This window comes from Chiloscyllium plagiosum, chromosome 7 (genome assembly GCF_004010195.1).
Source record: "Chiloscyllium plagiosum isolate BGI_BamShark_2017 chromosome 7, ASM401019v2, whole genome shotgun sequence".
NCBI classification, from domain to species: Eukaryota; Metazoa; Chordata; class Chondrichthyes; order Orectolobiformes; family Hemiscylliidae; genus Chiloscyllium; species Chiloscyllium plagiosum.
The window spans coordinates 50,189,253-50,214,648 of NC_057716.1; the positions used below are offsets into that span (position 1 = coordinate 50,189,253).

General features: G+C 38.4%; 1 protein-coding gene across 10 annotated transcripts in view; it reads left to right on the forward strand.

Annotated features, from left to right (window-relative positions):
• ubr3 (ubiquitin protein ligase E3 component n-recognin 3) overlaps positions 1-25,396 on the forward strand; it is a 351,638-nt gene that overhangs the window by 155,753 nt on the left and 170,489 nt on the right. For 7 of the 10 annotated variants that reach the window (XM_043693670.1, XM_043693671.1, XM_043693672.1 and 4 more), the window contains 3 exons: positions 14,043-14,213; positions 16,561-16,593; positions 17,315-17,778. In XM_043693670.1, the coding sequence (XP_043549605.1) occupies positions 14,043-14,213; positions 16,561-16,593; positions 17,315-17,778 (668 nt within the window). The remainder of the gene's footprint in view (positions 1-14,042; positions 14,214-16,560; positions 16,594-17,314; positions 17,779-25,396) is intronic. The other 3 variants (XM_043693673.1, XM_043693676.1, XM_043693678.1) reach the window with 1 other exon arrangement.

Sequence of the window (25,396 nt, forward strand, 5' to 3'; positions counted from 1 at the left end):
GTGTGTATGAAATGAACTGCTAGAAGAAGTGGTGGAGGCTGATACAATTACAACATTTAAAAGGCACCTGGATGGCTATGTGAATAGGGAAGGTTTTGAGGGATATGGGCCAAATGCTGGCAAGTGGGACTGGTCAGCAAGGTCAAGTTGGACTGAAGGGTGCTGTGCTGTGCTGTGCTGTGCATCTCTATAACTTTATGACTCTAAAAATAGCTTTGTCTTGGTGATAAGAATCTCTGTAGTGAGCACAAACTTTGATAAAAATGGTGGACAAGTAGTTTAGCCATTCACCACCACAAAGTGCTATCCAGTTTGGCTCTGATCTGTGAAATGATTATTTCAGGATTATTTTGGCATGCAAATATAACTTTGGGCTTTTTTCACTGTTTCAAAAAGTTGTCTTCAATCTTTCTCCCTTGACCCCACTGCCCTTGCTTCAAAGAGCTCATAAGCTTCTTTAAGATACTTCTTAAAGCTGTTTGACCATAATCTGATCCAATGTTTCCTTCGGTGGCCAGATTTTATTTTATTGCATCCTTATGAAATAGATTGAGATACTTAACTTTGTCTAATGCATTTGATAAAATTTCTGCTGTCTGTTTTATTTTGAGAGCTTTTTCTTTTGAATCAGCCGTACTTTTCAAAATGTGCTGAAAAAGTGTGTTTAAACTAATACTTCTGTTAATTCCTTTAATTAAACGATTTAATTAAATGTGTAATGTCACTAATGCATCAGTGAATATTTGTGAACACTTCGTAATTCTGTGCCAGAAATGCAACAGTGGATCAAACCATTTAGGACTAATGTTGTTTCTTAAACCCAGAAATCAGACCAGGGATTTCTTAGTTAACTGAACAATTAAAATACTCTAGCTCATGAAATATTAGTAAGTTGTAAATTATTATGTTACGGGACTCGTGGTATTGAATCTATGCTTGATGTTATAGTGGCTTGGTACATTTCAATATGTATGTGAGAAAAATAAAGCAGTTATAAAATATTTTCTCGGTTATGATTAGATTAGGTTAGATTCCCTGCAGTGTGGAAACAGACCCTTCGGCCCAACCAGTCCACACCGACCCTCCGAAGAGCAACCCACCCAGACCCGTTTCCCTCTGACTAATGCACCTAACACTATGGGCAATTTAGCATGGCCAATTCACCTGACCTGCACATCTTTGGACTGTGGGAGGAAACCGGAGCACCCGGAGGAGAATGTGCAAACTCCACACAGACAGTCACCCGAAGCTGGGACCCTGGTGCTGCTAGACAGCAGTGCTAACCACTGAGCCACCATGCCGTCCCGTTCAACTAATCTCCAGGTTCGACAGCCTTTTCAAGGAGAGGCTTCCACAACGCTGCGGGAGTTGTTGTTTCCTGGCACAAACAAGTTCGAATTTAAGGCTATGGCCCCCTTCTTCTTGATGCCTTCAACAACGGAAATGGTGTCTCCCTATTTTCTCTGATCATTTTAAGGACTTCAATCAGACTGCCCCCTTAATTTCCTCTTACATTTATACTCTAAAACCCTGCCACACAAGCAGGCCAGTGCTAGGTGATGTGAAAAATCCAATGCAGGACCGAGGTGCTGGAAGATTTGGGAAGAAAGGTGATTGTGAAATCCACCGTCAGGTGAGCCCTCAGAATAAGCTATGTGTTGTTAGTTAAGAACATTTTACCTGCAGAGCTTCTATTTTAATTTTGAAATTAATGCAATTTGAAATTTCAGGAAAAATAATAAATGAGAAGTTTTAGATTTTTGAAGTTATAAGTTATTTTTGAAAGCTGTTTAAAATATTGTATTACTTCAGAACCTGTCAGCAAAATAAGTCAGAATTTAATGTACTGCACTACATTCTAAAGTCTCCAGCTTGAGTGGTGACAACTGACGATTTGCCAGAGGATACTGGGACAGGTGGTGTTAATGGCCTGTTTTATAGATGAACGCTTCATGGTGCCTTTAGGGAAATAAGCAGGTGTTTTGAATAAAATGTGATTTTACAAAAAACTTCAACCAACAGAGATGGGAAATTATTCAACAACAGTGTAGAACAGGTTGATGATCTGAGCATTGTTGATCTTTTTCTTTGATATGCATTTTATTGTATGCTCCTTCAGAAACATACGTTAGTTAAAAAGAATTATGGTTAGCAATACCTTCTTTAATGTTTGACAAGTGGCTGAAATTCGTTTACTGAAACAGTAACTTCTGCCATATTGTGTGATGTAATTTAAAAATTGTAATTTTATTTAAAATATGTTACGTTTTAATGTGGTCTTTTTATCTCTGTCTTAAACGTGTAGTCTGGAAGGTTGAAAATTCTAGTGTTCAAGTCCACCCTTTGGTCCATTAATAATTATGTGGTTCTTAGCAGGCTAACCATTTTCCAAGCTTAAACTGACAAATAATATTTTCACCAGAGAAGTGTTTGATAGTGACAATCACCAACAAGAGAAAAAACCTGACCATTTCACACTGACTGTTAACAGCACCACCATTGCTGAGGTTCCATCTTCTAATCAGAAGTTATTCTCGGCAATCTTTAGCAACATCATATAGTTTAGATGCTTCCAACTCCATAATTAATTCAGCATCATAGAAACCTATCAAATTCTAACAGAACTAGAGAGATGAAATGTAAGAAGGATGTTCCCAATGCTGGTGAAGTTCAGAACCACACTCTTAGTCTGAGGCTGTGGGATAAGCCACTTAGCAGTGAGATGAGGATGAATACTTTTACCTGGAGAGTGAGGAGCTTGTGGACTTCTCTGCCACAGAAAGCATTTGAAGCCAAAACATAGAATGTTTCACAGAAGGAATTAGGTATAGTTCTTGATCCTTACAAGATCAAAGGTTATGGTGAGAAAGCAGAAACAGGTTACTGAGTTGATGACCATCAGTTATCATATTGAATGGCAGAACAGGCTCAAAGGGCCAAATGACCAATTCCGATTCTTATTTGCTATGTTCCCATATAGAACAGAGTCAACAACTTGATGTTATCCTTCTTGTGGTATGCACCCCATTCACTGCTGATGTACTATTGCTGTGCTATGCTGTATCTGCACATTGCATTTCTGCAGTGTGCCAAGCTTATCTCAACAGGGCCTTTTTCACTTTTACCACAAGTTCAAGAGTGACAAGATCATAGGAATTAGAACTTGCTCCAAGTCTTCAGAGTCTTGCAACCTTCTGACATAGGCATTTACTACTGTTCCTTTATTATATCTAGGTTAAAATTGTGGAAAATCCACTTAATTCCATAATAGGAACACCTACATAAGAATGATTTCAGTGCTATTTGTGACAATCTCAATGAAATTAGGATTTAAAAAAAAAAGTGAGATTTGTTTATCGAGATTCATCCATGTCTTGAGAAATAAGTCTCAATGATCTTGCAACTCTTATTTAGAAAATTAGCAATGGAGAATAATCAAGCAAAAATACCTTTTATAAATTATTGGCTATTTGATGTCAGTCTCTTTTTTGTTCTTGGTTTCTAAGTTTCAGTTTTTAAAACAAATTTCTGGATAATTTTTTATAGGAAGAAATTCAGTGCAAGTTATGCTTATGTGGAATCAAGCAAAAATTCCTAGGAAGACAGTCCCAGGCTCTCCAATATATTCACATAGGATAAACTTGCTCATCATTCTCGTACCATCTAATGCATTTGCATCTTTCTAACGTTTGGCACCCGGAATTGGAGACAGTGCTCCAGTTGGAGCTGAACTGGTGTTTGATACAAGTTCAACAATAATACAAAGTACCAAAGCAAGGAGGTTTCTATCAATAATGTACAATATGTTTGTGAACCACTTTCTGAGCTGTCTTGCTATCTTCACTGATCATTGATCCTGGTGCCTTACTACAGAGATCCAATCCAATGCCCCCATCATCTCAGTTGTAAATCCTCTTTCGCTACGATCTAAGTGGAATCCTGTTCAGACTAAAGAACAGTCATCCTGGTCTCGAAACATATTAACTCTTTCTCTTTACACAAATGCCTCCGGAGCTGCAGAATTTCTGCAGCATTCTCTGCTTGTTACATGTGAGCATGTTCCTGGTGGGCCATTTGGCATGAGCCTGCTGCTCTACTCGTAATATCGCAGCTGATCTGATTGATTGTGGCATCACCTCTATCCTGTCAAGGATTTTATCTTAATAAAATAATCTCTCATTCTTCTAAATTCCAGTGCATACAGGTCCAAATTGTTCAACATTTCTTTGTTAAACACTCCATTCATCCTTCGTCTCAGTTGAGCCAATGTACTTTTGAAGTACTTCAAACGAGCAAGGAGGTCAACAATGGACACTACTCCAGGTGTGTTGCACAACACCCTGCACAAATGCGACAGTGCAGGTTCTGAAGAATAGTTACTTGAAGCATCCCCTGTGTTTGTAACAATGCTTGCCCACTATTATATTCCATACACCTTGCAATAACTTTCTGCGTTCAATTTGCCTTTCTAGTTGGTTGCTGCGTATTACCTTTTTGTGATTCAAGTACCAGGACACTGAGATCACTCTGTATTTCTGCATTTTTCTCTTCTCTCTCTCTTCCACTCCCCTCCCTCGGCTTTTCTATTATTCCAAAGTGGACATGGTCACATTTTCTCACATTATATTCCCATCTCTCATCCCTTTGTAGATACTTTATCATCATGACAATCTACTTACTTATCTATCTTTGTTACATCTGAAACGTTAGCAGCCATGCATTTGGTCTCCTCTTCCAAGTCACTGATATGGATTGTAAATGGCTTATTCCACAGCATTGATCTTTGTGGCATTCCACAAGTTACAGTTTGCCAACTTGAAAAAGACCTGTTTATCCCTACTCTTTGCATTGTGTTAGTTAACTAATCTTCTGTTGGTGCTAATATATTACCATACCTACACTGTGGTAGATGTGGTACGACATCTACATTTGTGTTGTAGCTTTCAATGTGGCACCTGATCAAATATCTTTTAGAAGTCCAAGTACAAGTCTGTAGGTTCCCCTTTGTCCATGTTTTCTTACTTTCTCAAGGAATGTAATTGAAATATTCAAAACATGATTTCTCTTTCGGAAATCTTGTTACATTGTTATTTGTTAGAGTTCTTTGATGAAGTGACCAGGAAGTTTGGTGAGGGCAGGGCGATGGATGTAGTCTATATGGATTTCAGTAAGGCCTTTGTAAGGTTCCACATGGTAGGCTGCTCTGGAAGGTTAGATTGTATGGAAATCAGGGTGAGCTGACAAATTGGATCCAAAATTGGCTCGATGGTAGGATGCAGCAGGTAATTGTGGAAGGATGCTTGTCAGACTAGAGGCCTGTGACTAGTGGAGTGTCTCAGGGATCAGTGCTGGCCTCATTACTGTTTGTTATCTATAGCAATGATTTAGATGAGACTACAAGGCATGATGAGAACGTTTGCTGATTACACTAAAATAGGCAGTATTGTGGACAGTGAGGAAGGTTATCAGAAATTGCAGCAGGACCTTGGTCAGCTGGGGAAGTGAGTCGAGAATTGCAAATGGAGTTTAAATAGATAAATGTGAGGTGTACGTTCTAGGAAGTCAAATCAAGCTATGAGTTTCATGGTTAATGGGAGGGCCTTAAGGAGTGTAGTGGAACAGAGGGACCTTGGAGTTCAGGTTCACAGTTCTCTGAAAGTGGAGTCAGAGGTAGACAGGGCAATGTAGGAGGCTTTTGGCACACTGGCTTTTATCAGTCAGGGCATTGAGTATAGAAGTTGGGAGGTTATGTTGGAGTTATACAGGATGTTGGTGAGGCTGCACTTAGATTATTGTGTTCAGTTTTGGTCACCATGCTATAGGAAGGATGTTGTTAAACTGGAAAGAGTGGAGAAGAAATTTACAAGGATGTTGCCTAGACGCAAGTTATAGGGAGAGGTTGAACAAGCTAGGACTTGTTTCTTTAGAGCGTAGGAGACTGAGGGGGGAACCTTTATAAAGGTGTATAAGATAATGAGAAGCATGGATACGGTGAGTCCACTCAGTTTTTTTCCCAGTGTTGGAGAATGAGGAGGGCATCAGTTTAAGGTTAGAGTGGAAAGAATAAAAGGGAACTTAAGGGCAACTTTTTCACACAGTGTGGTACACATATGAAATTAGATCGGTCTTAACATAACCTGCCTGAAGTTTGCTGCTGTCTGTCTTTCTCCTTAAATAGCAGATGTGACTCCTCTATTCTCCAACCTGTGGGACCTTTCTAGAATCTAGGAAGATTTCCAGTAACACAACCAGTGCATCTGCTATTGCTGCATCTTTTTTTAAGACCCCAGGATAAAGTCCATCCGGTCCTGGGAGCTTCAGTTGTAATAGTTTTCTCAGCACCCTTTTCCCTGGTGATTGAAATGATTTTAAGTTCATCCCTTCCTTTTACCTTTTGATTTACTAATATTTCTGGGATGTTAGTTGTATCTTCTGTGGTGAAGACAGATTTAAAAAAAAATCTGTTTAATACTTTTCCCATTTTCTTATTTCACATGATTAATTCCACAGACTCCAGAGTTCCACATCAGTGGTAGGGGAACATTTTGAAGAAAGTAGTGAAGAAGAAAATTAGTCTCCATTTAAAGAGGCAAGATTTGATCAGGGACAGTCAACATGGCTTTGTCAGAGGGAAGTCATGCCTAAAGAAATTGATTGAATTTTTTGAGATGATCAAGTGTACAGATGCGGGTAGGACACTTGATGTAATTTCTTTGGATTTCAGCAAGGCCTTTGACAAAGTCCCACGAGGGAAACGGATGAAAAAAAATAGAAGCCCATTGGATCTAGGGGAACTTAACAAGTTGGGTCCAAAACTAGCTTAGTGACAGGAGACAGAGTGTGGTGGTAGAAAGCTGTTTGTGTGACTGGAGCTTGGTGTCCAGTGGTATTCAACAGGGATCAGTGCTGAGCCCCTAATTCTAAATTGTTTGCTAAATGTTGTAGTTGAGAACTCAATAGGGGAATAGCAAGTAAGTTTGTGGATGACAAAAACTATTGATAGGTCGACAGCAAGGAGAAAGGCATTAGTTTGCAGGATTGCCCAGATGGGCAGATCAGCGACTGATGCAGTTTAACCCTGATAAATGTGAGGTGATGCAATTTAGAAGAAGCAATAAGTCAAGGGAGTACTCAATGAATGGCAGGAGATAAAGAAACTCCGAGTTCTTGTCCACAGATCCCTGAAGATGGCAGGACAAGGGTGATTAAGAAAGCATTTGGGATGCTTGCCTTTATCGCTCGAGGCACACATTGTAAGAGTAGAAGGTTATATTGGAACCATACAGAACTTTGGTTAGGCCACAGCTGGAGTACTGTATGTAGTTCTGGTCATTGCACTATATGAAGCATGTGATTGTACTGGATGGGTTGCAAAGGAGATTCAGAAGAATATCATCTGGGATGTAGCACTTAAGTAATGAAGATCTTTTATTCATTCATGGGATGCAGATGTTGCTGGCTAGGCCAGCATTTATTGCCCTTCCCAATTGCCCAGAGTGCAATTGAGAGTCCATCACATCGCTGTGAGTCTGGAGTCTCATAGGCCAGACCAGATAAGGATGGCAGTTTCCTTCCCTGAAGGACATTAGTGAACCAGATGAGTTTTTTCCAATAATTGAAAATAAATTCATTGTCAACATTAGACTCTTAATTCCAGATTTTTGTTGAATTCAAATTACACCATTTACCTTGGCAGGATTTGAAGCCAGGTCCCGAGAACATGACCTGGATTTCTGGATTAACAGTCCCGTGATTAGTATCACTTGGCCATTGCCTCTCCAAAGATAGATTGGAGGGGCTTAGGTTGATATCTCTGGAGCACAGAATGTTAAGTTGGGGGGGTGGGGGAAACAAATAAAGGACTATAAGATTAAGAGGCACATGGACAGAAAGAATAGAAAGCAGTTGCTTCCTTTTTGTCCAAGGATTAATAACAAGGTGGCATAATTTTAATGTAAAAAGCAATAGGTTTAGCAGGGATTTGAAGAAAATATTTTTTTTCGCACAGAGTGGGTGGGTGTCAGAATGCACTGTCTGGGACAGTAGATGACAAAAAAAATGCAGATACTGGAATCTAAAGTGGATAGGCAGGGGGCTGGAAGAACACAGCAAGCCAGGTAGCATCAGGAGATGTAAAAGTCGACGTTTCTGGTATAACCCTTCTTCAGGACTGGGGCTGGGTGTGGGAGGAGCTGCAGATAAAAGGAGAGGTGAGGCAGGGTGGTGAAGTGGGGCTAGGTGAAGACTGGTAGAGGATATGAGTGGTCAGTGGGAGAAATGGATCAGTTGGTGGTAGGGACCAGTGGCAGTGAGGGGAAGGGACTGGAAAGGGAGTCGGGTGATGTGGAAGGAGGTTATTTGAAATTGGAGAACTCCATGTTGAGTCCTCCAGGACGTAAGGTGCCTAGGTGGAAGATAAGGTGGTGTTCCTCCAGTAGGCAGTGTGGTTTGTTTTGGCAATGGAGGAGGCCAAGGATGGTCATGTCAGAAAGGGAGTGGTTTGGGGAATTGAAATGGGCAGTGACTGGGAGGTCTGGTCTGAGGCAGGTAACTTCACACTCATTAAAGTACTTGAATGAATACTTAAGTGACATAACATTTAAGGCTATGGGTCTGGTCTGGGAATGTGGGACTACTGTAAGTAGTAGTGTAGTTTTGGCTGTACAAACTCAATGGGTGGGAGGTCATCTTCTGTACTGTATGATGGCCAATGCCCTTTAGTTACATTAGTTAACGTAGTTACTTTTGCTTCTACTTTAGTTACTTGTACTTTGACTTAATATCACAATTATTGTTTTGTTGTTCACTTTAGTAGAGATGCCTTGCACATTAAAATAAAAATGTGATTTGGAATTTTTTTACCTTTGCTTTGAAATATTTGTTTCTTGAGCCAAAATGAAAATTTCTTAAGAGTGCTTGATTTATTTATTTCACTTATTTTTAATTGTTGATAAATTCTCCTGACTTGGTATTTGACATTTGTATCAATGAATCTTGTGTATTTTTTCAGTTTTACAATTACGTTTCTTGTTTTTGATTAGTGTATTCACAGTCTGAGAAATTTGTGGCAGTCAAATGTCATAATTGGATTTCCCATTATTAATGTTATGTATTTGAGTAATTAAAGTATGAACCAAAGATTCAATGAGGAAGTTAGCTTTACATATAGAATTTGTAATATATTACTAAAAGAAAAATTTCCAGTACTTCATACAAGCAGGATTTTATGCATGTATCTTAGTTTAGCCTAAATAAATATCTTGAGTGCAGTGAGAGATGTTAAATGTTCAACGTCCAGTATGGTTTGCCTGACACAGTAACCTTCTAATTTCATTTTACAAAAAAAAAGTTTCAATTGTTTAAACTGACAGATTTTTCCTATAATATCCTACATAAAGAAAATGAATTCTCTGTCTCACCATGTAGCATTCATGACCAAATAGACAATTGTAGTCGACATTTAAAAGGATAATTCAAAGTATATTGCTACTATAAAGAAAAATCCATCATTCATGGTTAACTAAATAAGTTAATAAGATATCAAACTTAAGGAAAAGCATCAAGATGATTGGCATGTCAGATGATTGGTAGAATTATAAAGAATGACTAACAGGTTAATTTAGGATGAGAGGATGCTAGCTAGGAATGTAGGAATGGATAGTGAGAGTTTCCAACGGTATAGTGGTTACACAGTGGTTACGTTCTCGTGTAACATCATATTATTGAAAGTTGTGCAATACAAATAATGGGGCCTATGGGAAAAACCGAGTTGAGGTGAACCTTCACAAACGTTAGTAAAAATTGCAATAAAAATAAGTAGTTAGTCTAACACAAACGATAGCACACTCTAAATAAATCTTTAAATCATATATTTTAATGAAATAATACAGTAAATTTAACACTTTGACACTAAAATCACTGACTACAGCACTGTACCTTTCACAAAGCTCTTCAGAATTTGTGCAAGCAGAATGACCAAGTACTGCTGATGCAGAAATCCAGTCCACCTCAAGATTCTCCCCCAGTTTGAAATAAAGTTCCTTCTAAATGTAGATTACAGTTGCCAGTTTCAAGGTTTGCAGAGCTGATTGCATTCCTGTTTTACCTGAATACACTGAAATTGCATTTTGCAGACAGAGGGCTGGGTTTTGCTGTTGAGCCAGTGGGGATGGAATCGCTTAACAGTGAATGGAAGTTTATTTTTTAAAAAATTTGCAATTCACAAATGACATTACATTAAATCATGTTTATTAAATGCAAGTTGTAGAAGAATTACCTGTACTTAAAAATGAAAACAGAAAGTCAGTGTTCTCTCCAGAGCGAGAGAATAAGGAGTTAATATTGATGATAAGGAAACACTGCTGAAAGGAACAAATACTTTGTTTCTGTCTTCATTCTCGAGGATCAAAAGAAACAATAATAGTAATAGTGGAGAATCACAATGAGGGGAGAGAGGAACCAATGAAATGACAACCACAAGGGAAGAAACCCTCAGCTTACTAATGTAACTGCAGGATGTGAAGTCTCTGGATCCAAATGGACTTCATCCTTGGGGTTTGAGAAAAGGTGGCTAATAAGTGAGTAGTTGAGTTGCTGTTAAGTTTTTAAGAACCCTTTACCATTCAGTAACGGTTCTTTCAACCCGGAAATTCCTTTATTCACAATGGGAGGGAAGCAGATAACCGGAAGGTATAGAATTGTTAGCTTGAAGTCTGGTGTGAGTAATGTGTTAGAATCGATCATTTAAGATATTATAGCTGTGCACTTAGAAAAACTTGAAGTAATTGGGAAGAGTCAGCATTGTTTCATTAAAGGGGAAATCGTGCCTAACAAATTTATTGACGTTCTTGGAAGTAGTAACATTGACCGTAGATAAAAAGAAGCCTGCATTTGATAAGATGCAACAATCTCCAAAGGTTGTGGAAAATAAAAGCTCATTGAACTAGCTTTATTGTCATGTACTAATTCACTCACATGAGTACAGTGAATGGTTTACAGGCTGCCACTAAAGGCACCCTCTTAGGTACAAATCTACCTCGGCACGGAATCTTGGTACAAAGCAAGAAAATACAAAAAGCAAGTTAGTAAGTTAAATATTACAGTCCTTTTTACTCAAACTTAGAAAACCAAAGATCACAATTAATAGTTCAATGTCACAGTCTGTAAGCACCTGGCCATGATGGGCTTGCACTCACAATAGCTTGACCTTGCCCTTGCCCCTACTGTCACCTTGGGCTGCCGACTCCTGCGTTCACCATCAGCCGCTTCAGCCTGCCTTTCCCGCTCTCACCACCAGCCATCTCAGCCTACCTGCTCCCGCTCTCGCCACCTCGGACTGCCCATTCCCGTTCTTGCTCCCAAATACCTTGGGGCTTCCAGCTCCTGTCCTCACCAAGAGCTGCCTGCTCCTGTTCTCACCGGTGGCCACTTCCAGCTGCCTGTTCCCATTCTCTGACTGCTTCGGATGACTGCCATTGATGTCGGGGACGTCTTTTGCCACCACGTTCAGCTTGCTGTTCCCACAAGGAACTCTAGCTTGATCTCCTCCATGCTGCACAAGCTCGCACCTTACACCAGGTAAATAAATTAGACATAAATATTGCACTCAAAGCAGTTTCATTCTTCCTCGCTAAAGCCCAGCAACAGTCACCATTTAATCTCCTAAATGCTGAATGATTCAGATGGCATCGGCGAGGAGAGGTTAAACTCATAGCTCAGCGCTTGAATAGAGGGCATGGTACACAGGGTAACGTGTTAATGGAGATAGAAGATTGTTGCCTGCCAGAAAACAGAATATGCACGAATGGGCCTTTGATTGATAGGATGGTGTATAATAATGGTGAGATAGGGCCCAGCATTGTACAAATTACATAAATGACTTTGATGTGGAGAGCAAATGCATCACAGCTAGATTCGTAGGTGACAACAATTAGGTAAGAAAGTATGAAGAAGATACAAGGAAGTTGTAGAGAGACAGTTTGAGTGAGTAAGTGAAAATCTGACAGATGAAGCATGTGAAAAAATGGGAAGTTGTCCACTTTCGCAGGAAGAATGAAAACGCTGAGTATTTAAATGGATAATGATGGCACAATTTTGATATACAGAGGGATTTGATGTTCCGGTGCCTGGGTCACCAAAAATTTAAAATGCAGATATAGTACGTAATCAAGAAGCCTAATGGGATGCTATCTTTTGTATTTAGAGATTTGAATATAACTTAAGTGATATGGTTCAGTTATACAAGTAATTGACGACCATTTTTGTCAAGCTGTGTGCGCATTCTTGATCTGTCTGTTTGAGAAAGAATGCAAATTCATTGCAGGCAGTTCAGAGAAGGTTTTCTCAGATTTATATCTGAAATGAACATCTTGTCCAATGAGGATAAGTTGAATAAGTTGGCTTGTTTCCACTGATGTCAGACCAGTGAAGGTGAATAGATTAAAGTTTGAGATTCTGAATAGTTTCGACAAGATGCACATGAAAAGGACATTTCCTGTTGTAGGTGAGTCCAGAATTAGGAGGTGCTGTTTTTAAAATTAGAGGTCACCTTTTTCAAACAGATATGAGAACTTTCTTCTCTGAGGATTGTGTGGTTCTGGAACTTTGTGCCCTACTCCTTCTGAAGCATAGTCATTAAATATTGTTAAGGCAGATAGATTCTCTTTAGGAAAGGGGGTGGAAGGTTATTGATGGGGGTAGGAATGTGGAATTGATTATGATCAGCCATGATCTTATTGAATGGTGGAACAGGTTAGAGTGTCCAAATAGTGGTCTTCTGCTCTTATTTCATATGTTCACATGTAAAAGACAGCATAGCTGAATGGTTTAAAAACGAAGATTGTCACTGGAGGGAAGTATTGTGACTGATTGTAAAGAAATACACCCTGCGGTATTTTTGAGTTCTTCATTAGGTCTACACTTAAATATGTATTGATTTCCTGTACTTGGGTATGCAGTGCAAAACAAGTAATAAAAAACTTTGAAATGTGGGTCATGATGCTAATATTAGTTTGCCGAAGGCAGATTGCCGAAGTTGGTAGATGCATAGTAGGTACAATTTAGAGTCATAGAATCTCTATTGCATGGAAGCAGGTCATTCAGCCTATCGAGTCTACACCAACCCTTCAAAGAGCAGCCCACCCAGATCCATCCCATATCCATAACCCCACATTTCCCATGGTTAATCCAGTTAGTCTGGATATCGCTGGACACTGGGCAATTTAGCATTGCCAGGTAAAAACAAGGACTGCAGATGCTGGAAACCAGAGTCTAGATTAGAGTGGTGCTGGAAAAGCACAGCAGGTCAGGCAGCATCCGAGGAGCAGGAATATTGACATTCCGGGCAAAAGCCTTAGCATTGCCAAACCACCTAACCTGCACATCTTTGGACTGTGGGAGCAAAACAGAGCACTCTGAAGAAACCCACACAGACACTGGGAGAATGTCTGTGTGAAGTTTGCACAGTCTCCCAAAGGTGGAATTGAATGTGTGTCCCTGGCATTGTGAGGCAGCAGTGCTAACCATTGTCCCATTGTGCTGCCCTACATAAAATTTGAAGTGATTAATTTTGCCAGGAGGAATAAGATGAAACAACATAAAATAAACGGTAAAATTTGAAAGGAGGTGCAGGAACATGCGTTTGTGTTGTATATCTACACAAATCTTTGAAGGTAGCAGCACAAATTGCAAAGACTCAAAAATATGTGTAGAATTCTTGCTATTCCATGACGCTCTTGGAAGATGTTGATCGCTTTCACACAGTTTCAGCAAACATTTGAAACTTCGTGGTCTCCACGTGATAAACCAAGCCATTGAGAATATTTACAACCCTAATTATGGATATGTCTTAGGTATTTTTTAATATGGTTTTTGACTTTGGCACCAGTATTTGATAATGTTAGGATACAATAGTTTCTGACCATTTGCTTTTGTTTATGTATAATTTAAATTTTTATTTACCTATATCAACAAAAACAAGTCTCGGACATGTTCAGCTACATTTACTGCAAAAAGACTAACTTTATAATTAAATTTTCTTGTAGGAAATGTTTGGTGAAGAGCGATGTTCTGATAGTTGGTTTCATGGAACTAACATAGCAACAAATCTGCATCATATCATTAACTATGTGCGAGTCAGACTTCCGGAGACAGCGCCAGAAGTGACCAGAGAACCACCTGCTAGCACAAGCTCAGATACCTCTTCTTTTATACAGGTTAGTGTGTGTTTGTTGTGATGATTTAGCCTCACGTTTGCAATAGTTACTCAGAAATAACAAAATAGATAATGTATTCTCATGTACTAATCCCATTTGCCTGATCTTTTATTGGCTATTGATCTGTTCCCAACGTTTGCATGGCCAATAAATATATGAATTATTCAGAATAGGGCACTTGATCCCTCAACTCTACTCCACCTTTCAATAGGATAATGATTGATGTGATTATTCCTGCCCAAACCTGATAAAATTTTATCTCCTTTCTTGTGAAAACTCTGCCTATCATGGCCTTGAAAATTTTCAAAAACTCTCTCCCTCAAAAAGCAATGGAAGCAGAGTTCCTAAGACTCGTTATGGTCTGTCAGGGGAAAAAAAAAACTCTCTCATTATCTCTGCCTTAACACGTGAACTCTGACCTTTAACAAACTGCCCCTATTTCTAGATCCTCCCATAAGAGGAAGCATCCTTTCTGTACCTAACTATCAAGCAGCACCCCCCAGCCTCACCCCAGAAACATTCTTTCTTTAACTCTGCTATGTTCACAATACATGCAAACCTATTCTGTGCAACCTTTCTTTATAAGACAGCCCACCTAATCCAGGTATGAGTCTCGTAAATCTTCTCTGAACTCTCTAGTGTATTTACATTCTTCCTTAAAAAAGGAGGTCCACTTCTGTAGATTGTACTATGTGATCTCATTCTTGTCCTATATTATTGAAAGGTGTTTCTACTTTTGGATTCAATTTCTCTCACAATCAACAACAATATTGAATTAGCATTCCTAAATATTTGCTGTGTCTGTCCTATGAACACTTTGCGATTCATGTACACCTTCCTAAATTGGATATCTTGCCCCCACTATGTAATTTAAAACTCTCTACTTTTTAAATTAATCACTGAAAACTGGCCCCAACATGTTTGTGGCATTGATTGTCCCAACAGTACAGTCTCCACTTACCTAATATTGGTGGCAATGTCCACCTTTTCCTTATTCTACTGGTAGGACAGGATATCTAAGAGTGAATTGAAATGATACACTTTTTAAAAAATTGTTCTTTTGACACAAACTTCACTGGTTCTGCCTTCATTTCCAACCTTAATTGCCCTTGAGAAGTTGATAGTTACCTTCTCGAACTGCCGTAGTTTGTGTATTAACAACATGTGTTGAGGGTGGTTAGGGGGTAGACAGAAGCATAGTGATAGTCACTGGGATAGTAATCCAGATGTCTAAGCTATTGATTTGAGGATGAGGGTCCAAATCCCATCGCTGCTATTGGAATTTAGATTCTATTAATAAATCAGGACGGACAAATTAATCTCAGTAATGGTGACCATGACATGGATCACATATTGTTGTATAAATCCATCTGGTTCTTTAAGGGAATGATTTCTGCTGCCCTTACCTGGTTTGGCCATAAGTGACTTCAGACCCACAGTGAATGCAGGTTGTTCACTTCAAAGTCTCTGTGAAGTGGGTAAAAAAAATGTTTACCTTGACAGCGATGGTGGCAGAAGTGGCAGGTTTCAAAGGTATTGTTGAGGGAGCATTAGTGAATTATTGCAGTGCATCTTGTAGATGGTACATACTGCTGCATTAATCAAGGCTAGGAGATAACAAAGACAAATAATAGGAGAGAAAAACATAGATCTTGGGAACACCAAAGGTAATGGTGTGGTAACAGGAACAGAAGCCAGTACAATTAATTCTCTGGCTATGATTTCATAGATGTTTGTGTGCAAGTCAATTGAGAGAGCGAGCTTGAAGATGCATGGATGCCAATGAGAGATTTGGAGGAGTTGTTATATTCCAGAGGTTGATAAAAATGTTTGAAGAATAAGTTTGATGGGAGGAAATTATCAGGAACAATTGGATCAATGGAATCCATTGATTCAAAATGGGCCTGAGGAAGCATGCCATGAGGGATGGCAGACGTAAGTGGGTAGCACTGGGTTTGCATTGAACTGTTTAATTGCAAATTGGAAGAAGGCTGAAATTCACCAATGAAGTATTTGTGTCAGTTCACTTTGTATTTTGGAAATATGCAATACCAGAAATAACATGATCTTTCAACTTGTTTTTTGCTTAATGAAGACACGAAGGAAATCTTTGGTTCTTTTTAACATCACACTGTGATTCTCAAAGACAGCTGCAAATACAATGAAAGTTTGGAACTATTTCAGATTTTTCAGAATTTATATTCAAGAAGGTGGCTGCAACAAAAATGCTGCATCATAGGGCATGCAAAGGTGCTTGCATTTTCACTGAAAAATGGCATCCTTTACTTTTCAAACTAACAGTTCTGTGCTTCACAACAACTTTTTCATCTCTCTTCCTTTATAATAGGGGTCAAGAAGGGCTACTGCTCTCACCAGAGAGGTACTCAGATTTTTTCTTGTTCTGAATAACCAATCTATTAAAGTGTTGTGTGGAGTGTTGCAGAATTCATGTAATAAGTAGACATTTTAGAAGAAACAAAATTATGTTTGGAATGTTGTCTAAAGTTATCTTTCAGTTCTGTAAAATCTTTAAGGTATTAATTTACTGCCTGGGTTATGTGATTCACTGTTATCTCTCCAAGTGCATGGATTTTGAATTAGTTAAAATTCCTCTCATATTTTTCCTTTCTACTCTCAATCCCATTTCATCCAGCTTGAAATCTGGTGTTCAGTGTACCTGTACTTGTTTTCTGTTAACGGAAGTTATGTTATTCTGGTGCTTTAGTATGCTTTTTAGAAAAAAGTAAAGCGGTGCATCTGCTAATGAATGAGAATGTGGAAGATTTTCACCTTGCTTCTTGTTTGTAAGTTGGTGAAAATTGGTGATAAGGTTTTCCACTTTCATAGATTTAATTATGAATGGAAATTCAGGTTGTTGTCCTGAAGAATGCTTAATGTATTTTTTTAAAAAATAGGGTTCTTTTATAGAAATGGGGGTAAAAGTTGATAGCAGACTAACAACAATGGTTTCACGCGAGCACAGCAAGTTGGCAGTCTAACTTGATGTCAAGTATACCCGCAATTGTGAATTTCCACTGACATTTAAGCTTTCGAGATTTTATTGTTGTCACAAATTTGAATTTTATTTCATTTTCTTTTAGAATTCAAATACAGCTCAGGTCTTCAGTTTAGTTGCAGAACGCAGAAAAAAGTTTCAGGAGATTATAAATCGCAACAGTGGCAGTGCGATTCAAACTGCAGCTGTGAGACCAAAGACATCAAAGTGGACTGCTCCTAATTCAACTCCACAACTTACCACAACCATTTTGGAAATCAGAGAAAGTATGCTTTCTTTACTAATCAAGCTCCATCATAAACTCTCAGGAAAACAAAACTCTTATTATCCATTTTGGTTAGAAGATTCAGAATCTACATCCACATTGGACCCGATGCAACAAATCCATGGTGATGGGATAATAGCAATAGAAAGAATTCTATTAAAAACTGCAGCACGGAGTCGTCAGAACAAGTGTAGCATTGAGGAGATCTGTAGGAAGGTGGCACCACCTGTACCTCCTAAGAAGAGTAATTCAGCAGATAAGAAAGCTTTGGATAAAGAAGAAAGGTAAGTCTTATTTGGAAATATGTGTAGATTTAATGGACTGTAATTTAGAAACAGAAATAATCAGAAAAATGAAACTCATATTTGCATGTACTTCCTACTTTTGAATACTATATCTGAAAACTGTAATTGCATCTGAAATTCATTCTAAGATATTAATTTTACTCCACAATTTAAAAGGAACAGCACTCTCAGGTTTTTAATGTGCTACTGAGCCATTAAAAACAGTATTACCAAATCAGTCCATAAATAATTTGCTTTGTACATGGCCAGTGAAGTTGTGGCAACAAAACTGTAGAATCGCAATAGCAGTAATTAGATTCAATTCCTGACAGTATGGAAACAGGCCCTTCGGCCCAACAAGTCCACACTGACCCTCCGAAGAGTAACCCACCCAGACCCATTCCCCTACATTTATCCCTGACTAATGCACCGATCACTATGGGCAATTTAGCATTGCCAATTCACCTGGCCTGTAGATCTTTGGATTGTGGGAGGAAACTGGAGCACCCGGGGGAAACCCAGGCAGACATTGGGAGAATGTGCAAACTCCATATAGGTAGTCACCTGAGGCAGGAATCAAACCTGGGTCCCTGGCATTGTGAGGCAGCAGTGCTAACCACTGAGCCACCCTGCCACCTGCATATTCCTGCCAAGGATGGGAGATGATATTAAATGGACCGAAAAAAAAAAGTCATGTTGGATGACTTTATTTTGGCAGAACTTTTAAAAGACAGCTTAAAATGAAAAGTTTTTTTGTTTGATTTGTAATAGATGAAATTAATATAACATTTTACTTTTTGTGTACCTACACAATCGTGGAAGTCTGAAATACAGCAGTGCTAAATAAGTTCAAATAACTGAACTTCCATTTAAAAACATTTTGTGTTTAAAAAAAAAAGTGAATATAATCTACATTTGGAAAGACTAGGTAAATTGACAACAATCACATTTATGCCACAAAAATGCCTGCTGATGACCATCCCAAACGAGCATCTCACCATAATAAAAACAGAAAATGGTGGAGAAAATTAGCAGGTCTGGTAGTATCTGTGGACAGTGAAACAGAGTTAATATTTTGAGACCCATGATTCTTCTTTGGAACTGTTTTGGGAGATGAAATGTTCACTTTCTACAGATGCTGCCAGACCTGCTGAGTTTCTCTCGCATTTTCTGTTTTTATTTCAGGATCTCTAGCATCTATGGTATTTTCCTTGTATTAGAAGAGTCTAACCATCGCCCTAAGGCATTTGATGGCATTACCACCATTAAAAATATCCCCAACAATGTTTTTGGACTAAACTTTGACCAGATACTGCAGTCAAAGACTCGAATTCTGTGTTCATATCTCACCACCTGTCTCCCGAATGTCTGTTCTCTAAGGCATTTGTCAAGAGCATGATGGAATACTGTCCACTTGCCTGGATGGGTGAAGCTCCAATAATACTCAAAGCTCAATACCCTCTTTATTCCACCATCTTCAACATTCACGCTCTTAACTACTGATGAAGTGTTACAACAATATGTGCCATCTACAAGCACATCACCAAGACTTGTTCAGCAGCACATTCTAAACTGTAACGTCTACTGCCTAAAAGGACAAACACAGCAGATGCATTGGACAAACCAATAGCTGCAAATTCATTTCCAAGTCTTTTAGCATTGTGACTTGAGCCATATGCTGCTCCTTCACTGTTATTGGGTCAGTTTGCTAGAGCTACTTTTCTAACAGCATTGTTGATATCCCTACATCTCAAGGATTTCAATAGTTTAAGAAGGCAACTGCTACCTTCTCCACAGCAATTAGGGAAGGGCAATAAATGCTGGTTTAGCCAGAAATGCCTAATTCTGTGAGCAAGTATAACAACAAAATTATTAATTCTGATTCAGATTTTGAGCAATACAAGTGTTACTTACGATATAATGCACTTTCATTAAAAAAAATTACATCTCTTAAAATTGTAAGTGAGGCATGAGATAGAGTTAACTATGATATAAATGAGCAATAAATGATATAAATCTGAATTAGAAAATAATGTAGCAGGACCAACTCTTCAGATATCACACTTTCATTGCACTTCAGGATTTCTGTTCTACCAGCATTTGTTCTCAAAACAATTGTAAGGGATTCAATTGTAATAGAAAAGGGATTCAATCATTGTACTTTTTAAAAATGTCAAGCTATGTTGGATATCAAAATAGCAAACTTATTTCAGTTTAAATGTTTCTGTATTTTGCCAAACGTCTGGCAGCTGTTATATGTAGATGCATATGATTCAGATTGAGAAGATGACCATTCAGACCCTCAAGCTTGTTCTGACATTCAATTAGATCATGGCTGATCTGACTGTAATCTCAAATTAAACCAATTCCTGCCTACCCTTGCTAATGTTTCAACCTCTTATTTGATGAGAATCTATCTATCTTTACCTTAAAAATATTAAGGACTCTCCTATCACCATCTTTTCATTAGGAGTTCCACAGACTAATGATCCTATGAGAGACCAAAAAAATCTAGTTTCTGATATAATGTTACTTTGTGTATATTTAATTATGCAATAGACAAATTTAGCAGTTTGCATAGATATTAGGATATGGGAATTGCTGTGACTTTTGTTCAGTTTTTTATTCATTCACAGGATATGGGCTCATAATTTTATCTTTAGTCCGTGTAATTTTACCTTTCGGCAAGAACATTCTGAAATTAGGATTAATGGAATCAAACAAAGTAGTGATACTCAACTAGACTGGCTTTAATTTATTTTGGATTTCAGGTTGAGTTAAATTCTGATGAAAATGGAATGGGCAATAGCAGGTGGTGATGACCTATTTTTCATTGCTGACCTGTAGACAAAGGAAAACGTAGCATTTCTAACAGGATAGTAAGTTGCCATGGGAACCAACCCTGCAGTAACACAGAAACCAAATTGCTACTGATATCTACAGCCTCACTGTGCCTACCCCTTAAGCTGCCAGAAAAAAAAAGTATTGAGCTGAATGGAATCTGTCAGGATTTGTTGATGTCATCTTCTCAGGCATCTCTGTTTACCATGAGACCAAGTATCTGTTTACCATGACACCAAGTGTAAGTAAAATATGCCTTGAGCCATAAAGAAATTTATAGGCACTGCAGGAAATAGAGGCAAACTAATATCAGTTTTCTAAAATGTTTCATGTTGAGTGTATTTCTAATCATAAGTGCTATCGTGTGCTGATTATTAGTCCATTTTCATAACTACTTAATCTCACTTGAGGTCTTATTAAAGCCTTAGTTGACCAACACTATTCTTGTTAACAAAATCAGAAATTGCTGGAGGAACTCTACAGATCTGATATCATCTGTGGAGAGAAAGCTGAGTTAACATTTCGAGTCCAGTGACCTTTCTTCATCACACAGAACCCAGACCTAGTTGTGTTTTTGTTTCAGATTTTCAGCATGTGTACTTCTTTGTTTTATTTTATTGTTCTTATTAATTTGATTTGTCCTACTTTCATACTGTCATTGGCTGTGAAATATATTCATGTGTTTAATGATTGCAGACAGAAAGTCATTTGAGGCTTTGAAGGAGCCCTCTTGTATGCTGTTCATTTTTGTACATTAAGTTGTGAAATAGCCATTTTTCTCAATGCAATTACAAACCAGTAATATGATCGAAGAAGTCATCGATAGTACTTTCAAATGTCACCACCTCATCAATACCTGACTTGACAGCCTTAGCATTAACAGTGGCTGCAACAGACAGAAGGACTTACTTTAAAATTATCACTGTAGAATACAAAGTCAATGTGTTTTGTGTGGTGAGAAACTAACATCAGAGCAGCCAACCATTTTAATTTACTAAGCCCAGTTTTCCTTTCTATTAACTTTAATGCCAATCCAATCTGTTCCGTTTCCGGCTAGGCAGGTAAAGTTAAAATTTGCCCATAAGAAATTGTCACAGTGTGCTTGGTATATGTGAAATTATAATTTAAGATCTTTAGCAGTGATGCAAGGAGATATGGCTAATGTCTAATATGTAGATCAAGCATGATAGAAAGTGATAGGATGATGGTGGAAAAGTGTAAGGAAGGAAGGAATGAACATTGGTTGAGGAAGCATGGATGAGGGCTGCATAGGCATTTAGCTCAAGATGAAAGTGAATAATAGATGTTGAGTGGTGGTGTTACACTGCAACTTGTTTCTTCACATGGGAAACAGGAAGCATAAAGTGAAAGAAATAGCCTAACAGAAGGGAGTATGGGTGGAGTAAACAGGTGCTGAATCTGGAATAGCTGAGGGGCAGTTTTCCTTAATCAGGATGTTGTTGGGGGAAAGGGACTCTCAGACTTTACAGCATGGAGGAAGGCTATTCAGCCCATTGTGCCCTTGCCAATCAAAAAAGATCTGATTACACAAATCTGATTTTCCAGCTTTTGGTTCATAGCTCTGGAGGCTATGGCAATATTAGTCAGTATCTAAATATGTCTAAATGCAAAGAGAATTTCTGTCGCAATGACCATTCTGACAGTGAGTTCCAGACTCCTGCCACTCTCTGAATGAAAATCATTTCTCTTTCTCTTTAACTCTTCTTCTTTACTTAAGTCTATGCCTCTGGTTATTGAGCTCTCTGTTAGTAGAAAAGGTGCCTTCCTATCTGTCCCCTTAGTAATCTTATCCACCCCTCAGGTCTCCTCTCAACTTTCACTGCTGCCAACAAAAATAACTCCACCATTTGCAATCTTCCCTCGCAGCTTAGACCCGCCAGCCCCTGTGGCATTCTGGTAAGTCAGCTCTACACCTCCAGTGCAATCACATCCATCCTATGTGATACCAGAACTGTATGCCACATTCTAGTTATTCAGATTTTCAAGTATTCATGTTGGGGCATGAGTGGTTAGCTTCTAAGTAGGAAAACGAAATGCCTCCTCTTCCTTCTCGTATAAAATTTAAGCTTCGCTGCCCATAATTCTCGTGTCATTTGGAATGCCTGCCCTGAATTTGAAAATTCAGCTCCTGTCAGAAACATTCAATTTGTTTTTTGTAGCCCTGCCCTAAGCCCCCTTCCTTGATTGTTGTCTGTAACCTATTAGTGATGTGGAGTAGAGCATTAGATATTTCATTTTCTTCTTTTAGTTGTCCTTTGCCTGGCTGGTATTATCAAATGTTTCTTTGACCTCATTCTTCATTGAATTTACATCTTGTAAAGGAATCCAGTGTTCAATTTCTAGACATAGTTCGACTGATCAAATGACGATGAAATGGAATAAAAACAAAGTGCTGGAGAAACGCAGTGGGTTTGGCACCATCTGTGGAGAAAGAAATAGTCTTAATGTTTCTCGTCTGACATGACTGTTAGGAATAAGTTTCGTGAAATAGATTTTAGTCATTGTCTCTTAAAGATTTTTGTGCAATGCCAGAGTCTGTTTCCAGTTGTAATCTTGCCCCAAAACCATTGAGCTAAACAATATATCTTGTTTCTTTCTAGTATATTAGTTTAGTCTTTTGATTCTGTAAATTAATTTATTTTTTGTTCTTTTCTTGAAATTTCACACTTTTCAAATTAACTTCAATCGAATTTTCAATTTGAATAGTATTTACAAAATGTAGGTCAAAGTGAGAATTTTGGTTTTCTAAATTATTTAATGGAGCTAACCTTACACTTCATTAAAGTGCTTTCGAAGATGATCCATTTTACACTTACAATTTACAATTTGTCACAAATCCTTCTGTGTGATTTGATGCATATGTATTTCCCACATTATCTACTTGGATTTCATAATTTCAGAGCTGTAGATCAGGACCAGATTAGAATAGCCTCTTGATTTTTGATGAAATGAGATTCAGATCTTTGTTGCTTTAAAAGATAATTGAATTCTGGCCAAGATCATGTTTTTGAATAATTGAAAGAGATGGTGACCATCTAGTTGTAATATATCACAATTATTTGAAGCCTACCTAATTAGCTCCAGATATAAATGTTGAATTATTCAATGTCAGAGTTCTTCTGTGGTATCACTCGCCAGAACAGAGATCGATTAGTTAAAATGCTATTATTTTTAATTAATGAATAGGCAATGGTTTCATTTCAGTGCCCTAAAGTTGGAGCAATCAATACGTTGGTCCCAGGTCAAATATCACAAAACTCGTTTCAACAATGGTTCAGTTGAAGTCCTTTAAATTTCTTCAGATAAACTTTACAAGAAGGATATTATTTTCTAATTTGACTCTGAATGTTCAACAATCTTTTTGTCCAAGTTAGTTCTATATACTGAAATACACGGAGTGGTTTGTGAGTGGAATGAACGGCCAGAGGAAGTGGTCGACACAGGTACGCAGTTACAATGTTTGAAAGATATTTGGATAAATTCATGAATAGGAAACATTTGGAGGATATGGGCCAAACGTAGTCAGGTGGAACTAGTTTCGTTTGGGAACATAGTTGGCATGGACTGGTTGGACCAAAGGGTCTGTTGCCATACTGTATGACTCTAAGTTTTGAAGCAATGGTGGAAGAAAATTGATTTGGACAATGGAAAGAGGTGCAGGTGAATGGGAGTTGGTAGAATTATCTGGTCATTATCCTACAGGCACAGGGTTTGTGTGTATACAGAGACCTCTAATTTGTTTATATTGCTGATTCTCTGTCCCTAGTTGTGCTTGAGAAAATGATGTTGAATCGTGGTTTTGAAATGTTGGTATCATCTGATTAAGACACAGTCACAGTGCTGTTAGGCGGGGGGGTTCCAAGATTTTTATTGAGTGATAGTAAAGGAACAGTGAATTGTAACTTTGGATATTTTGCAAATGTTGGTTAGGGAACAGAAAATAATAATCATAACTTTCCAAAGCGCTCCAGATTCAGCAATTAGTCTTTACCTCAAATGCTACTTGATTATTAAAATTGGGGGCAAGATAACAACTGGACTAGACTAACTGTAACAAGAGTTTGGCAGTCCTGATGAAGGGCTTTTGCCCGAAACGTCGATTTTGCTGCTCGTCGGATGCTGCCTGAATTGCTGTGCTCTTCCAGAACCACTAATCCAGAAAAACACAGTAACTGAACAATGGGCTACCTTTGAAGAGAAGATAGTTGGGGACAGGTAAGGCATGTTACCTCAAATGGGAAAGGTGGAACAAGCAAATTCAGAACTCCTTGGATGACAAAAGAGATAGAAATTCAGATAAAGAAGGAAAGTGCTTATGACAAATGTCATTATAGAAAATAAAATTGGGGACCAAAAGGAGTATTGAAGGTTCAGAGGGGAAATGAAAAGCAAATAAAAGAAGCAAAGAGGAACTATGAGAAAAGGCTGATAGCCAGCATAAAAAGATGTCCCAGAGTCTTATGTGACCATGTAAAACGTAAAACTGTGTCCAGTGGTGTTGGATAGATTGTTGATATTTAAAGTAGACAAGGCACCGGGACTGGTGAAATACATCTATGGACTTTTAAGCAAATGAAAGTCGAAATTGCAGGGCACTGGCCACAATTTTTCAGTCTTCCTCAGACTCTGGAGAGGTGGCAGAAAACAGGAAAATTAGGAACACATGGCTTTGTTCAGTTGTAAGGATAAGCCCAGCATTTACAGATAAGTCAGTTGAACTTCTGTGGTGGGGAACCTTCTGGACTCAAATATTTGA